General features: G+C 44.6%; 1 protein-coding gene across 1 annotated transcript in view; it reads right to left on the bottom strand.

Moving 5' to 3' along the window:
* Nuggc (nuclear GTPase, germinal center associated) overlaps positions 1 to 16589 on the bottom strand; it is a 44834-nt gene that overhangs the window by 11280 nt on the left and 16965 nt on the right. Inside the window, exons 8-13 of the mRNA XM_075949622.1 lie at positions 15122 to 15297; positions 13859 to 13877; positions 13094 to 13183; positions 6947 to 7052; positions 6059 to 6192; positions 1349 to 1513 (exon numbers count right to left, since the gene is read on the bottom strand). Of these exons, the coding sequence (XP_075805737.1) occupies positions 1349 to 1513; positions 6059 to 6192; positions 6947 to 7052; positions 13094 to 13183; positions 13859 to 13877; positions 15122 to 15297 (690 nt within the window). The remainder of the gene's footprint in view (positions 1 to 1348; positions 1514 to 6058; positions 6193 to 6946; positions 7053 to 13093; positions 13184 to 13858; positions 13878 to 15121; positions 15298 to 16589) is intronic.

The following is a 16589-nucleotide window of genomic DNA, read 5'->3' as shown; positions in this document are numbered from 1 at the left end:
ATTCTACCCTTTCTCTTCCCAGAATTCTCTTAGTCTGGTTGTCATGCCTAATTATTTCCTGCCTGGCTATTGGTCAATCCGCATTTTATTAATCCAATAGAAGTAACTTTTTGTTTGTTTGATTTTTTGAGACAGGGTTTCTCTGTAGCTTTGAAGCCTGTCCTGGAACTAGCTCTTGTAGACCAGCCTGGCCTTTGAACTCACAGAGATCTGCTTGCTTCTGTCTTGTAAGTGTGGGATTAAAGGTGTGGGCCACCACAGATACACGTGACAAATCTTTATACTGAACAAGAGCATTACCCCACAGCAGAGACATTTAAGGAGGTCATTAAGGGTAAGTGAGATCTCAAAGGTGGACTCCAAATTCAATAGAATGGGAGTCCTTATAAGAGAGACACTAGTTATGCAGCGTGTACACACACACACACACACACACACACACACACACACACACACACGTGCGCACACACATGGAAAAAATATAAGGGGCACCACGAGCAGGTCACTGTCTCCAAGTCAGGGAAATAGGTCTCAGCAAACACTACCAACATCTGACTTTCCAGCCTCCTGAGCTTTGCCTGTTACTCAAGTCACCCTCTGTGCCTGTGACACCCTGTCATGACTGCTGAGCAAAATGACAGAACTCTCCTTTCACCCCTTAGTCTTAACAGAATTCTACCCCGCATTTACAGCTCCATCTCTGAGAAACTCCACACATCTGACCGATACATAAAACTATTTATGCCAAGCAAGCAGCTTGCAAGGTGTTTGTTCCTTCTGTCTAACAGGACTGATAATGCCATCAGTGCCAGGAGATACTTAGGGCAGACACCTAGCATTCCCATTCTATAGAAGAGATGATCGAGAAATCTCTAAATGGTCTTAACATACTGAAGGGTTTGCGCCTTAGCCAGACGTTTACTGTAAATGACCCTCAAACTAAGAAACTCAAACCCTGAAGCCCAGTACTTCCGCTGCTGAACGGCAGGCTTAATTTTCCCCACCACACGTGGGCAACCATCTATGTAGAGGATTTCCTACACAGAATTTTCACTCTTTCCCTGCTGTTGTTTGTGTTCTTGCTTGCTTGCTTCATTGATTGATTGATTTTGACTAGGAGTTTTTGAGATAGGAATTCACTCTGTAGTTCCCCCAGACTACTTGGGAACTTACTACAAAACCCAGGTTAACCTAAAACCCACAGCAATCCTCCAGAGTTAGGTAAGATTATAGGTGTGAGCAAGCCATGTCTTGCTTTCTTCTAGCTCCTTCTAGAAAGCAAGGTGATGGTATCAGAGGCATTTGGAGACCAAGTTGACCTTGCTGAAGAGAAGAAAAGGCCACTCACCACCAGGCATGTCCCGAGGATACGGCGGTAGGAAGCCCTGGCCACCTGGACGCCTGCCTGCAGGGGCTGCTCCACGCAGGCAAAGCACTGCTCAATAGCCTTCTCCAGCAGCTCCATCTTCTCCTCCACAAATCGCCGCAGGCCACCCATGTTCAAGTGTTCAGTCTGGGGCCAGGTCACAAGGAGCATCAGATTCCCTAAACTCTGTTCTATGAAAACCTGTCACTAGCACAAGCTTTAACCTGCAGTTCAACCAAAGGAGATTAATCCTTACTGTCTGCAGAAGGCATCCTCAGTGCACAGACACCCTTGGGTTACTTAGCATGGAAGACAGAACAAAAAAGCTGTTGCAACTTATTTGGGGTGTAAAATCCACAGCCTATGTGAGGAAGTAACTGGCTAACCATCTATACTCTGGTTTTTCTTCATAGTGCAGAAACCTTTCATCTTTGCCATATGACAATTCAATTATTATGGAAACAAAATTTGGGTACTGGCAAGAATAGAAATGAGACAAGACCAGGCACTGGGGTGAATATGATCAAAATACATTATACACATGTATGAAAATGTCATAATAAAACTCATTCATATGGATGATTAATACATGCAAATATAAAATGCAACAAAAACTTTAAAAGAAAACAGATTTTCTCAATGCCATCTGAATTGACAAGCATTTCAGTCTTTGGCTTTACACAAAGCCGTTTTGAGGGCAGTGTTTCAATGTGCCCTCCATTTTAAAATCTGAAGGCCTAAGTTTCCGTGTTCCTAGTCAGCCGCTAAGTGAATGGTCCTGGACCGTCAGCCACACTTTGATGAGCAACGCTGTAAGATCATAGAAATAAAGCCACAATCCTATCTTCCCAGAAGAATGCTGCCGACTGAGGAAAACAACATGCTCAGGCATGCATTGTATGATGCTGTTGTCTGCAATAGTGAACTACATAGGAGAGAGCGACCTCATGACTGGGTGATAATGTCTGGGCCTAGGTGCGTGGGAAGCACCCATCTGTATTCATGAATAGACACACGGTGAGGATAACACAATGATAAGGTTGGCAAGGTCACAGTTCTCAGAACAAATCCCTGCTGTAAAGGGCTAGATATAAAACACAGTAAGAGGGGAAGCCGGACTTTATATGCATTAGTCCAGGGCTCATTTGACATCGAAATGTCAGGACCAACTTCCTGTCCATCCAAAAAATAATCACTTACTGAAAAATCACTAACTATCCCCAGATCTAAACTTCTGGTTAGAAACACAATCTTGAGAAAAATGATGAAGCACACACATTTTAGGGTTGATTTCTTTCTTTCTTTTTCAGGAATCCAAAGTCACTGACGGAACTCTTGTCTTCCAACTTTCCATCAAAGAATTAAGACCAACATTGGAGGCCAAGGAATTTTGAGGAAAGCTGCCGCAATTCCCTTAGACCTCCCTCGGCGACATTCTCCTCAGCCTCTGCCCCTGTGTCTTTATGGCTTAGGTTTGGAGGGGTGGATGAGCCCCCAGGGCCTGCACTTCTGAGTAGGCAAAGAACAGCAAACAGGGACAGACACTTCCAGGTTTGGTCCCCAAAATATCCTGTCCTTGTGTCTGTAAAACAAGCCGCCCACACACGCATCACGTTTGATTGATTTTCCATCGGCACTTCCAAAAGCAATCTAGTGTTGGGCAAAAAGGCAGATTTCACCCTGCAGAACTTTTTCAGGGAACTGAAAGGTCAAACCCTTCCCCAGCCATTTCAGAGGACAACAGTCAAATCAGAGATGGAAAAGAAAAAAAAAAGTCTCAGATGCCCAGAATTTTGCTTTGCTTTGTCTCATGCAGCTAAGCCAAAACAAAGCCTAAGGAGTGTGACAAACGGCTGTGTTTGATTCCCCCTTTGCCGTCTTCCAAACCCGGCATTGGCCAACGCGCTGCTCTGCTTATTTTCACACCGAGGTCACGTCTCCAGTCTCTGACTATTCTTGCCACCTGTCAGGCTCAAGGCTGCCTTCCTTTCCTGGGCCAGGATCAGCCCCAGGACCTCTTCCAAGAGCCCACTCAGCCCCTCTCCTTCCTGGACTAGTCAATCATGTAGATCTGGTGGGCAAATCCAAGTGTGGAAATAGACAAGGAGCAAAGCAAATGTTGTTTACTCGGAACCACCATTGCTTCAGTTTGGGGGGACAAGCCCCCGTGTGGTTGGTTAGTTAAGGATTCAAAATTGGCTTCTGTGCCCGGTTAAAGGTTAGGGAAACTAGTCACCGAGGCCTGGCCAGTTGGAGCTGCTGGCTACAGAAGTTGTCCAGCTTCCTGGATTGTGACTAGAGATGGCTATCTGATCTCCGGCCAGGCTTCAGACTTGAAGCCAGCAGGCTGGCTTCCTAACTGGGTGCAGAGGGTAGGGCGCTGATTTGCTGGACACTTGACAGTAGGGTATGAGTCTGGGCTCTGTTTTCACACGCCGTCTGGTTGATGTCTGAACACTCAGTCTCGTAAAAAGAAACAACGCAGTTAGCGACTGTGGAAGGGGCTGATTTTTCTACCTACATCTCCAAGTCTCTCTTTTGGCAGTTAGCTCCCTTCTGTTGGGGGGGGGGGGCATCTATCAGAGAGAAACCTGTCCATTTCTGTGACTAAACATAGTTTTTAGCTGGACATTCCCAAGGTCTGCATTCGAGACTGTGAAGAGAAATGTCTGGACTCTGGCTGACGCCCCTCTTCTCCAGCCTCCTTTCTTTCACAGCACCACTGCCCTTCCTGTTTGTTACATCCCAGTGAGACAGCCCCCCTCCCCCAGGCTCCCGTGATTCAATCACTTATCCCCACCCAGTAGAGCTGTCTGGGGAGGCTGTGGAACCCTCTGGACATGGAGCCTAGCTGGCACACACAGGGCCCTAGGTCAGCAGAGGTGGACCTTAAGGGTTATAGGGCAGCCTCCCTTCTTCTCTGTGCTCTCTGTTGCCTGTTTGGCCACCAAACTGTGAGCAAGCTGAGCTGCTCATGGCCCACCACCATGGCAGATGGTATCCCTTCAACTGTGAGCCACAATAACCTTACTGCCTTCAGTCGGTTTTTCGTTTTATTTTGCTTTGTTTTCTGCCAGGTATTGTCTAACGGCGACCAGGAAAGTAACTAATGCAGACTGGGATTCTGAAGGCAAGTCAGAGAAAGAAGCCCCCAAGGGTCAGTTAAGGTATACACAACATGATCCTGGTACGGATATCCTGTATGAGTCACTAAAACATGGACATCCAAGGGGCTGAGGGTCAGTGCAGAAAGGATGATGAGGCCTGGAGGTCTGGTAATCCCAGAAGATAGATATATAAGCTGTTATATAACTGTTTGGGGCAGAGTTCCTCGTGTGTGTGTGTGTGTGTGTGTGTGTGTGTGTGTGTGTGTGTATGCATAAATGTGACCTTGAATCAGAGGCCCAAGCCTTTGCCTTTGTCAGCCTGTGTTTGCCAGTCAGTTATCTCCATGTAGTCTATGAATCAGTCTACACATAGGCCTGTGCCTGCCCTTACGTGACCCTTGCGTGCCCGTGCCTGCCCTTACGTGACCCTTGCGTGCCCGTGCCTGCCCTTACGTGACCTTTGCGTGCCTGTGCCTGCCCTTACGTGACCCTTGTGTGCCTGTGCCTGCCCTTACGTGACCCTTGTGTGCCCGAGCCTGCCCTTACGTGACCCTTGTGTGCCCATGCCTGCGCTCACATGACCCTTGTGTGCCCATGCCTGCCCTTACATGACCCTTGTGTGCCCCTGCCTGTCTCTATGCGATCCTTTTGTGCCTGGGTGCCCACCTAGCAGCCCTCATCTGATGGGAATCAAGAGTTCTTTTCTGCTTCTTCAGCCTCACACTCTCTCCACCCTCTGGAAGCCCTCCCGTTTTCCTGGCATGGGGACATGGACCTCACAGCATACCAGGACATGAAGGGAACCCATGGGCAGATGAGCTATCTTTTAGACTGTAAGTATCATCTCCAGTGCAATGGATAGGATGTCTATAAGCCAAGTCACCCAGCCATCATTTAAATACATCTCGTCTTGTTTAGGTCTTAGGAGATATGCCAGATATCCAAGTATTGGGGCATGTTCCTTTCAATAAACCTGTCCGGGTAAAATATCCCTTCTCTTATACCCCAATGTTATGATTTCACCCTTCGGTCGTCATTTTCTCCTCTTAGACTCTAAAGGCAATATATCTTCCTTTGACAGGAAAAGAAGAAAACATCCTAGGTTAATTTCCTGGTATGGCAATGGAGATGCCCTACTGTTCCAGTTTGCCATCTTCTGTTGTGATTGTGATAAACACCATGACCAATTAGGGGAGGAAAGGGTTCATTTATGTTAAGGGTTACAGCCCATGATAATGGAAGGAAGCCAAGGCAGGAGCTGGAGCAGAGACCTTGGAGGAACACTGCTTGCTCCATCTGGCTTACTCAGTTCTCTTTCTTAAACAGCCCAGGTCCACCTGCCTCGGAGTGGCAATGCCAATAGTAGGCTGGACCTCCCTACATCAAGAAATGCCCCCCATTCATGCCAACGGGTCAAGTTGATGAAGGCAGTTCCACAGCTGAGGCTTCCTCTTCCCGGCTGTGTCAAGTTCACATCTGAGCTAACTATGACACCTGCCCAAGGTGGCGTATAAAACAATCGAGGGGTCTTCCTAACTTACATGTGTTCAAGCAGAGTACCAGACAGCCCAGGGGTTTTCCTTACCAGCAGGCTTTCCTCCGGGTTGAAAGTGTCAGTGAGGAGCAGCAGACCAAAGGCTTCAGTGACATACTTGGTTACCAGCCTCCTCTTCTTGTCCAAGAGCCTTTTTCTAATATATTCTCTTAACTTGGGAACTTCTGGAATTCACAAGCAGCACAGATAATATTGAAAGAAAAGCCCAGGCATTTATAGCAATAGAATTCATAAAGGTAGTTCACGAAGCCGTTGCCTGGCTTGGGGAACATGGCACACTTCTGCTCCCTAAACACCATGCATTCACCTGTGCACACATCTCTTAAGACCGGTGTAGACATAATCCCATTAGGCTCAGACTGAGATCAAGCTTGATGAACCCTCATTTAGCTACCAAGAGCCCGCGGGTGCCCATGGGCCTCAGGATCCTCTAGCCTTCCTTTGTGCTCATGGCCAATGCCACCTAAGTTTGGCTTTCCCTTTCATCTTTGCACATGGATGATCTTTGACTCCGCATTTAGGCTCAAAATTATGCAAAGAAAGGAGCCCTGCCTCACCAACAAACATGCAATGTGCATTCATTTACTATGTCTGACGCCTATAGCTGGGCAATTGACGAACTAAGGAAATAGCAACCCATTGTTGTCTTGACTGTTATTAACTCTGGTATAATTGGGAAGAGAGAATTTTGGTCTCAGATACACAACAACACAAGGAGGAAAAAATTGATTATATGTACGTAACACACACACACACATTCACAAGGCACATAATACATGCTAGTAGGCACAGAAGCTCTGATAAGTGGGAATAAAACTCGCCTGTGGCATGGAAAAGTCTCGTGCTGAATGCCTAGAGTGTAAGCTTATTCTTTCGAATGTCAGTGGTTGAGGTTAAAAAAAAAAACTTAGAAATTACCACTTTCTTCATCAGTAAGGAAGGACTGCTGCCAGTACTCGTGAGCGCTGACTGTGTACACCAGATCCGAGGCTTCCAGAACCTTGGAGTCAGCTGGCAGTTTTCTCTGCAGTAAGGGAGACACGCAGAAAGCACAATAGGTCAAGTGTGGGGAAGGAAGCACCAGAGGCCGCAGAGGAACTCCTGGCAACCTCAGCTCACTCACTTTCAGTTCTGCAAGAGTGCCTTGGGGGAACGGATGTGAGGCGTGAGCATGCGCACATGTGCGCGCTTCTGCACGCTGACATCAGGGGGCGATGTTAAGTATGTTTCTTAATTGCTTTGCACTGTTATTATGATTACAATTCCTATTATTACTATCAATTACTATTACCATTGCCATTACTGTTACTTGAGTCACAATCTCTCGCTGAACCTGAAGCTCACAGCTTCAGAGAGAACGGCCGCCAGCATGCCAGGGCTCCTCATATCTCTGCCTTCCAGCACCAGGATTTCAGGCACTGGGGATCCAAAGCCAGGTCCTTTACCAAGCGAGTGGCCTCCCCCGCCAACATTATTCCTGTGTTAAGTTTTGCCAGCTGCCCACTCTTAGCAGGCTCATAAGGAAACTGATGTCTGGACGGAATTCTCTTAACTATGAAGTTAAAATTTCAACTACAGCAGGAAATGCATAGAGAAAATGGCTCAGACGTAAATGTGCAAAGAGGATCCTTCTTAGGAAAATAAATGTTCTTAAGTACCACGGGGCTCGGGGCGGGGTTCAGCAGCGGAGTGCGTGCTGAGCAATGTGTGAGGCCCTGGGCTAAGTCCCAGAACCAAACACCGAAAGCCCAAAAATATGCGCTGTTGGCAGAGGTAAGCTGAAACCACTGCATTCCCGCTTCTGAGGGCTGGTTGTCACGTGGCTTCCCACCTCTGCCTGAGTGGTACTGATGGATAGACTAGCAATGTTGGGGGTATCCACAGCACAGGAGTTGGCACACAGCGCAAATCAGAAGGGTCAGATGCTACTGTTTTGTTCCATTTTGTTTTAAACAGCTGGTGTTTAAACATTTCCCAGCATACGACCAGGCAAAGAAATGTCCTACAAAAACAACTTTCTTCATGTCCTACAAAAGTTAAAGTTTCCTTTTAAAATAATTTTTTATAAATTCTTTGAGAATTTCATATAATGATTTGTTTTGGTTTTGTGTTTTGGTTTTTCAAGACAGGGTTTCTCTGTGTAACAGCCCTGGCTGTCCTGGAACTCCCTTTGTAGACCAGGCTGGCCTCGAACTCACAGAGATCTACATGTGCTTGCCTCTGCCTCTTGAGTGCTGGGATTAAAGGCATGCACCACCACTGCCCGGCCATACAATGTGTTTTGATCATATTTACTCACAACTCCTAATGTCTCCCAGATCCACAAAAGTTTCTTGCTGAATAATCATACTTATTTCAATATGGAGTAATTTACTTTTAATCTTGAGATATGTACCTATATCCCTAGATTCCCTGAGATTTTATCATGAAGAAATGCTGGATTTTTTTTAAAGACTTTTTCTGCATATAGAGGGATGGTCATATGGTTTCTGCTTTTGAGTCTCCTAGGTGGGGCATGGCAATATTGATTTACATATGTGAAACCATGCCTAGGTCTCTTGGATGAAGCGACTTAGTCTTGGTGGATGATTTTTTTGATGTGTTCTTGATGTCAATTTGTAAATATTTCCCTGACACTGCTCCAATTCAAAGTCCTTTAATGCAATGAAAGCAGTGCTAAGAGGAAAGTTTATAGCACTGCATATAGAAATTAGAGAATTCTCATATCAGTGACTTAACAACAGACGCAAGAGGATGAGACGGCAGGAAATAATCAAACTCAGAGCTGAAATCAATAAAATAGAAACAAAGAGAACAATACAAAGAATCAATAAAACAAAGAGTTGGCTCTTTGAGAAAATCAACAAGATAGATAAACTCTTGTCCAAACTAACTAAAAGGCAGAGAGAGAATATCCAAATTAACACAATCAGAAACAAAAAGGAGACATAACTGGCACAAGAAAATCCAAAGAATCATAGGTCATACTTAAAAAACCTGTACTCTACAAAATTGGAAAATCTAAAAGAAATGGACAATTTTCTCAATAGATACCACTTACCAAAGTTAAATCAAGATCAGCTGAACAATTTAAAGAAACCTATAACCCCCAAGGAAACAGAAGCAATCTTTAAGTCTCCCAACCAGGAAAAAACAAAAAACCAAAACAAACAAACAAAAAAACAACCAGGGCCAGATGGTTTTAGAGCAAAATTCTACCAGATCTTCAAAAAAGAGCTGATACCAATATTCCTCAAATTATTCCATAAAATGGAAACAGAAAGAAGATTACCAAATTCATTTTATGAGGCCACAGCCACCCTAAAACCCAAATCACACAAAAACTCAACCAAGAGACAGAATTACAGACCAATTGCCCTTATGAATATAGCTGCTAAACACTCAACAAAATATTCACAAACATTCTAAGAACACACTAAAAAGATGATTTCACCACAATTAAGCGGTCTTCATCACAGAGATGCTGGGATGGTTCAACATATGAAAATCTGTCAATGTAATCCACCATATAAATAAAATGAAAGAAAAAACCATATGATCATCTCACTAGATGCTGAAAGGGATTTTGATAAAATCCAGCACCTCTTCATGAGAAAAGTCTTGGAGAAATCAGGGATACAAAGAACATACCTAAACATAATAAAAACAATATATAGCAAGTCAATAACTAACATCAAATTAAATGGAGGTAAACTTAAAGCAATTCCACTAAAGTCAGAAACAAGACAAGGCTACTCACTCTCCCTATACCTATTCAAATATTGCACCTGCAGTTCCAGCTAGAGCAATAAGACAACTAAAGGAGATCAAGGGGATACAAACTGGAAAGGAAGAAGTCAAAGTATTGCTATTTGCAGATGATATGGCAGTACTGTGGGACAATATTATACAGGCCACATATTTTTGACTTGTATTGGTGGCCAGGCGCTCAAGTCACAATAGCAACTGAGTTGCCAAAAGCACTGACAGACTGGCTGCTACCCTGGGTCAGGATATGCTGATGTTGTTCTGCTCCCTTTGTAATTATGGGGACTGCCTGGGAAGAGGTGTTAATCCCAGCTAGTGACAGAGCTGCGAACATGACTAAAAATCAGCATCCTTCTTGTATACAAATGATAAATGGTCTGAGAAAGGAATCAGGGAAACAACATCCTCCACAATAGTCAGAAATAATATAAAATATCTTGGTGTAACTCTAACCAAGCAAGTGAAAGACTTTTATGACAGAGCTTCAAGTCTTTGAAGAAAGAAATTTGAGAAGATATTAGAAAATGGAAAGACCTCCCATCACATCCTATCTCCCATCACAGAGATATAGAGAGAGTAGGTGGAGTCAAAGAGATGCCATGTAGCCGCCAAAGGAGAAAGATGCCAGGACATTACAGGTAAACCACAGTCTCATGGTGATATATAGTTTAACAAAAAAGAATTAATTTAAGATGTTAAGAGCTAGCTAGGAATATGCCTTAGCCATTGGCCCAACAGAGTTATAATTAATATAGTTTCTGTGTGATTATTTGGGTCTGGGTGGCAGGGAAACGAAGGCACGTCTCTGTTTACATTTTCTCTTAAGTCTCAGAAGGGTTAGAGGAAGGAAGAAAGGAACTGAACATCTTACAAAGTACCCATTCTCCCCTTTCCCTCTAGTACTCTAGAAGAGTGCTTCTTCAAACAGGAGGGAGGTGTGTGCACAGTAGTGTGTGTGAGTGAGAGAGAGAGAGAGAGAGAGAGAGAGAGAGAGAGAGAGAGAGAGAGAATCCCTCCTTTTTTCTCAGCAGCCCAGTTTAAACAAGAGCAGGCAGATGCACCACAGTCCTGTCTCTCTCACAATCTCTCCACTGAAGAATGCTCAAGGCAACCTTCTAACCTTTCCCTAGCAATTTTTTTGTTGAGGTTTTTTTTATTTTTATTTTATATATTTTATATGTGGGTGCTTTGCCTGCCTGTGTACCACATTCATACAGTGTTTACACGGGCCAGGAAAGGGTATTGGGTCTCCTTAGATTGGAGTTACAGATGGTGATTAGCCACCATTTGGATGCTTGTCCCTAGCAATTTTTTTGTCCTTAAAACCTTCTCTGCCATGTTGAAAGAGTTGTATGCTCTTCTTTCCCAAATCTCTTCTCCCCAGGCCCTTCTCACTTCTCTCACCTTCTCCCAACACTCATTGCTAAGCCCTGCATCCTATCTGCTCTGGAGACTTTGCCAAACTTTTTTTCTAATTCTGATTTCTATGACTTAAAATCTACTGGCCTGTAGCTATAAAAATGACTACCTTTTATTCAACTTCAGCCTCATATTTTCAAGGAGTAAGATGAAATCTGCTCCAAAGGCAAATAGTACAAATGAAGGTTTAACAAATGAAGGTTCAAAGTGGTTGGAGAATTGATCCATCACTTCGCCATCAGTGGGGATCTCCATGGATTGCAGACTCAAAAGAACTTGCACTCAACACCAAGAACCACGGCAACCCTGTACCCTGGCACACTGCTGCCCAGATCCCAACTCATGCAAATCAATTTGCCACATTTGTTAGCAATAAACATAGCTGTGAATTGAGTACCGAAGTACTATGGCTTTCCACTTCCTGAGATAATCTGATTAGGACCTCATAAAATGCACGTTTCTTTCATGCCAGCAGGAACAGTGCAAGAGATTAAGAACAGCTTTGCCTAGTTATCGCCTCATGGAAACTGGCATCCAGTTGTTCAGCAGAAGACCTCAGCTCATGCAGGAGGCCTGCTCATCCAGAGCTGGTAACACAAGCTTTGGCATCTCTGGTTCTACATGGCACAATATGCATTTTCTGCTTTCGTGTTATGGAAGTCAAGACAAAGCTATTGATTAAACTGGACAGAAGCCAAGTGTTGCCATTGACAGTGGAACTGAGGATTTCATTTGGGCGAACCCACAACACCTACGGCAGTATACATCCTCTGGCCCATCATTTGTGCTGTGATGGCCAGAATTAATCTTCAAATAGATTTCTGTTTTAGAGTTATACGAGATTATTGGGATAAGCTTATGGCTCACTATTTTATTGATAAAGTAGTAAAAATAATTTAAGAAAAAAAACTAAGTTTCTTATAGGATAATTGTTGTGCCTCCAGCTTTACTGCATGATTTGTCAAACATGGCCACCTGTTGCAGTTGTATTCTTGCCTCTGCTCCATGGACCCCTGTCCTAAAGACAATGGCGCTCTCTCTCTCTCTCTCTCTCTCTCTCTCTCTCTCTTTCTCTCTCTCTCTCTCTCTCTCTCTTTCTCTCTCTCTCTCTCTCTCTCTCGTGTGTGTGTATGTGTGTGGTATATACATGTATATAAGAGGTGTGCTATCAGTGCGTATGTATATTGAGGCTGGAGGTTAACATGAACTTTCTTCTCTCTTGTTGTCCACCTGTTTTTGAAGGCAGCGTCTCTCACTGAACCTGGAGATTACTGTCTCAGCTAGACTGCTGACCAGCAAGCCCCTGAGAGCTGCCTGTTTGGCCTACACTAGAGCCGCCTGCAGCTATATCAGCTTTGATATGAATGTCGGGGAGCCAAACTCAGTCTCCTCCTCAAGCTTGCGGAGCGGTGTTTGACGACTGAGCCATCTTCCCAGCCTAAGACTACTGGGTTTTTTATTTTTCAGTTATTCCCAAGAATCTGGGAATTTTCCCCATACCTTTCCCTAGTATCACCTCTTCCTACTGCCGATGGGACTTGGAAACCTGTTCCCATAGAGCTGGCTCCCTGGGAAGCACCCACACACTATACTTAGCCCTGACTTTCCCTGGAGACAATATCTATCTTCATTTACTCATTCCAGTAATCACGAGGGACACAGCACTAGCTCCCCATTTTACAGACAAGAAAGGAGAGGCATAAAGAGGTACTATAACATGCCTAAGATCACAGAGGTATCAAGCAGCAGGACTTACTTTTGTCTAACTTGTCTACTCCAAAGCTTTTAACCTTGTTACCACAGAGGACCAAATGAACATCTGTTTCTCAGTAGCTGAGGACAGAGAAGCAGAAAAACACAGCAAAACTGCAAACTCACCTTCAATTTCTCCTTGAGAATTCTAGTCTTTTGTAGTTTGATTACTTCATTTCTTTGCAAAACAGCCTCTCTCTGACTCTGTATAGCTTGCTGGGTTAAGAAAAAAAACACAGCAGCCAGAGGCTAGGGTTATGGGCAGTGGTGAGGTGATCAGCGCATGTTATTTTAGCTGTCTTCATTTGACCCAGAAACTCGGGTATTCACATGTTAGGATAATGTACTACCAATCACAAAAGACATTATTTAAAAAACACTATTGGTCCAGGCTGGGGTGGACCTTTAGTCCTTTAGATTCGCCTTTAGTCCCAGCACTCAGGAGGCAGAGGCAGGCGAATCTCTGTGAGTTCAAGACCAGCCTTTTCTACAGACTGAGTGCTATCACAGCCAGCGCTACACAGAGGAAACCCTGTCTCCAAAACAAAACAGTATCAACAAAATTACTGGTCCAGATGCTGAAGAGATAGATATCTCAGTGATGGAGAGCACCTGCTGTTCTTTCAGATGCCCTGAGTGTGGTTCCTAGCATCTATTTCTGTGGACCACAACTGCCTGTAATTCCAGCTCCTGGGATCCATCCCTCTTCCAGCCTCCACAGGATCTTCACTTACATAGCACATGCATGCACACACTTGCACACATTCATACACACTAACACTACACACACATTCTCTCTCTCGCTCACTCTTTCTCACTCACTCACACACACACACACATACATAATTAATAACAAAAATAGATGTTTTTAAATGACTGGTCCATACTTACATTTCCAATCTTTCTTTCCCTAAAATGAAATAAGAAAAAAAAAGTAACAATGACTAAACTTATTTTGCATTTTCAAAATTTCCAACTTTGCCAGAAAGCAGCACAGACAAACAAACGTGTCCCTGTCTTTGTATAAGCTCTTTTTGGCTCAACCCTCCCTCCACCACCACCCCTCCTCTTCCAGTATCTTGGAAAGAGAGCCTTTATTTCCCAATGGTAAGCAATGTCCTGTAAATGCACTCCCTTTCCCAGGAAGAGGGTGGCCCTTTCATTCTGAGTTCCCATGGTACTGGGCTTGTCCCTCTTTTAGACAGTGCTCTTAGAAATGAGGCAATCCTCAGTGCCCATCAGATTTAATGATGCCCAGTTTCAATGTTGGCCCTGGAAAAGTGAGCTTCAGACGTTCTGTGGTGGTGAGCAGGGCAGGATAAATTGCAGGGGTGAGAAATGAAGCTAGAATTCTGACCTAGACCGTAAGAGGAAAAATTTTAGAGAAAACAGCCAGGCTTGAGTTTTGGTGACCCTGGGAGGAATGTGGAGGGGACATGTGATGAGTTCCAGAGACTGCAGAGAATTTCCAATGGCCCAGTAACACTGACATTGTATCTTGTGACCTCATGCTGTGTGCTCAACACAGCCTGTTTGTATTTGTTCTGCTGGTTCATTTATTTACTCAACGGTATCCCAAGGTGGAAGGGAAGTCCCACCTCTCCCTAGTAACTGGGGGACAGAGTCACATGGAAACGAAGACATCTATTATTAATTTCCACCAAGCTCTCCAACCCATTATCTCTAATACAGATCTTTCATTCCTAGTCATTAGATTGGTACTCTAAAACCTTTGGGCCAAATTCTTAAGTTTTAAGTTTAAAAACCTTAAGTAAACAATACTGAGGCGAAATCTGACACTTGAAAGTTACAGCAGGCTGGATATGGTATGTTCCTCTGAGTAGCAGGGAACCTACATTTCCATGTCCCTAGGATCAGGAAGCACTCTTTCTATACTGTGCATGGTATTTCAGAGTTTCCGTAGAGAACAGTGGTTTAGCACACAACTGCCCCAGGAGTGCCACATGCCTGAGACTTTTGAGCAAACCCACCCAGACATCTTGACATCTCAACTAGTCACACAGACTTCTCTTTCATCCCCAAGAGTCACTTGGTGAAGCCTGAGGTGACATTATATTGTTTTTTCACAGCCAGGACCCAGGAAAGAAAGTCCAGGGCCAGATGAGCCACAACCTTGCCAGCTCAGCACAATACCTGAGATACTCCCACAAGTGGAGTTTGTCAGTCTTGGTGACCACCAGGGCGATGTCCCTGCAGAAGCCACGCTGGCAGGCTTTGATGCTCTCATTCAGAAGGTCCTCGTGGGCCTTTCCTCCCAAAACCCGCTCTACATCGCTGATCACCCAGATCACAGAACACTTATCAATGGTCTGCAGGACAAGGGTCAGAAGGTGGACAGCATCTCAGTGGTAGAGCCTGCAGTTCAGTGATGGAGCTTTCCCGCTGCCTTCTCCACCCCTGCCCCTCACTCAGGGCTCCTACTCCACTCTCTGCACCAGCCAAGGAAGCAGCTCGTGGATACTCATGTGTGCCTCCATTTGTCTTTTAGGGCCCTGGACTGGATTAGCACCGATGAGCAGACCCCCTCTCCTGGACATCCTACACACCTCAACTCCCTACCACAGCTCCTCTCTGACTGTTCAGGGCAGTTCTAGAGGGAAGGGGACCTCTGTGCCTTGCATCTTAGAGTCCACAGAACCTCAAGCACTTGGCCCATCAGAAACCCCAGCTTCCTGAAGAATGATTGACAGAGTTCTAAAGATCAGTGCTCTGGGCCCAGACCCATCGGTCACATGTGTCGCCTCACAGGAGGGCTCTTCAAAACTTCCTTTGCTCACCTAGCAAGAAGCTAAATGCCCGATAATTCATGTTCCAAAGGTCAACAAACATGACATTAGTAGCCCCAACAACTGCTTCCTTAAATGCTCATCTTTGAGTGACAATTATGCATGGCCCTGTGACATGATTCTCACTGTATTGTCTGTCTTATCTCTGTATATGCAAAATGCTGACCTCAATCAGAAACCAAGTTGACTCTCAGTTTTTCAATACAATAAGTTGCACATAAAGAAAGGTATGACTATTTTGTGACTTGAGAATGATTACTCTCATTATTCTGAAGCATACCAATTGTGTTAACCCCGAGGATGCCTGGAGATCCCTGAAGATATTTTTAAAGAATGTTTTTATTTGCATGCATGTATATGTACGTGTGTGTGTGTTGTGTGTACGGGTGCCTACAGAAGCAAGAGGAGAGTGTACACTTCTCTGGAGCTGAACTGACAATCAGTTGTGACCTGGTCCTCTGCAAGAGCAGCAGTAAATGCTCTTAGCCACTGAACCATCTCCCCAGCCCCTCTAAAGATATTTTTAATTGTTACAATTTGAAATGCTTACACATAAAGGCTAAATATCTTACAATGCCCAGACGACCTTCCGATAACAAAGAATTATCTGGCTCCAAACGTTACAAGGTCAAGAGATCTTGAGTTAACAGCAGTGAGTTTCAAAACAGTTTTCTCTAAGGCCACACAGCTGATGAGCGGCAGAATTTGGGGTTAGGTTAACTTCCTAACTGGCCTGCTGTGACCCCTGTGCACTGTACCCACTGGTCCAAGGCATCCCTTTGGTGAAAAGGCAGCCCCAGCATCTTCCCCTTCCT

This window comes from Microtus pennsylvanicus, chromosome 15 (assembly GCF_037038515.1).
Source record: "Microtus pennsylvanicus isolate mMicPen1 chromosome 15, mMicPen1.hap1, whole genome shotgun sequence".
Lineage (NCBI taxonomy): Eukaryota > Metazoa > Chordata > Mammalia > Rodentia > Cricetidae > Microtus > Microtus pennsylvanicus.
The sequence above is the reverse complement of the archived record's forward strand: the minus strand, read 5'-3'. Positions and strand labels throughout refer to the sequence as shown.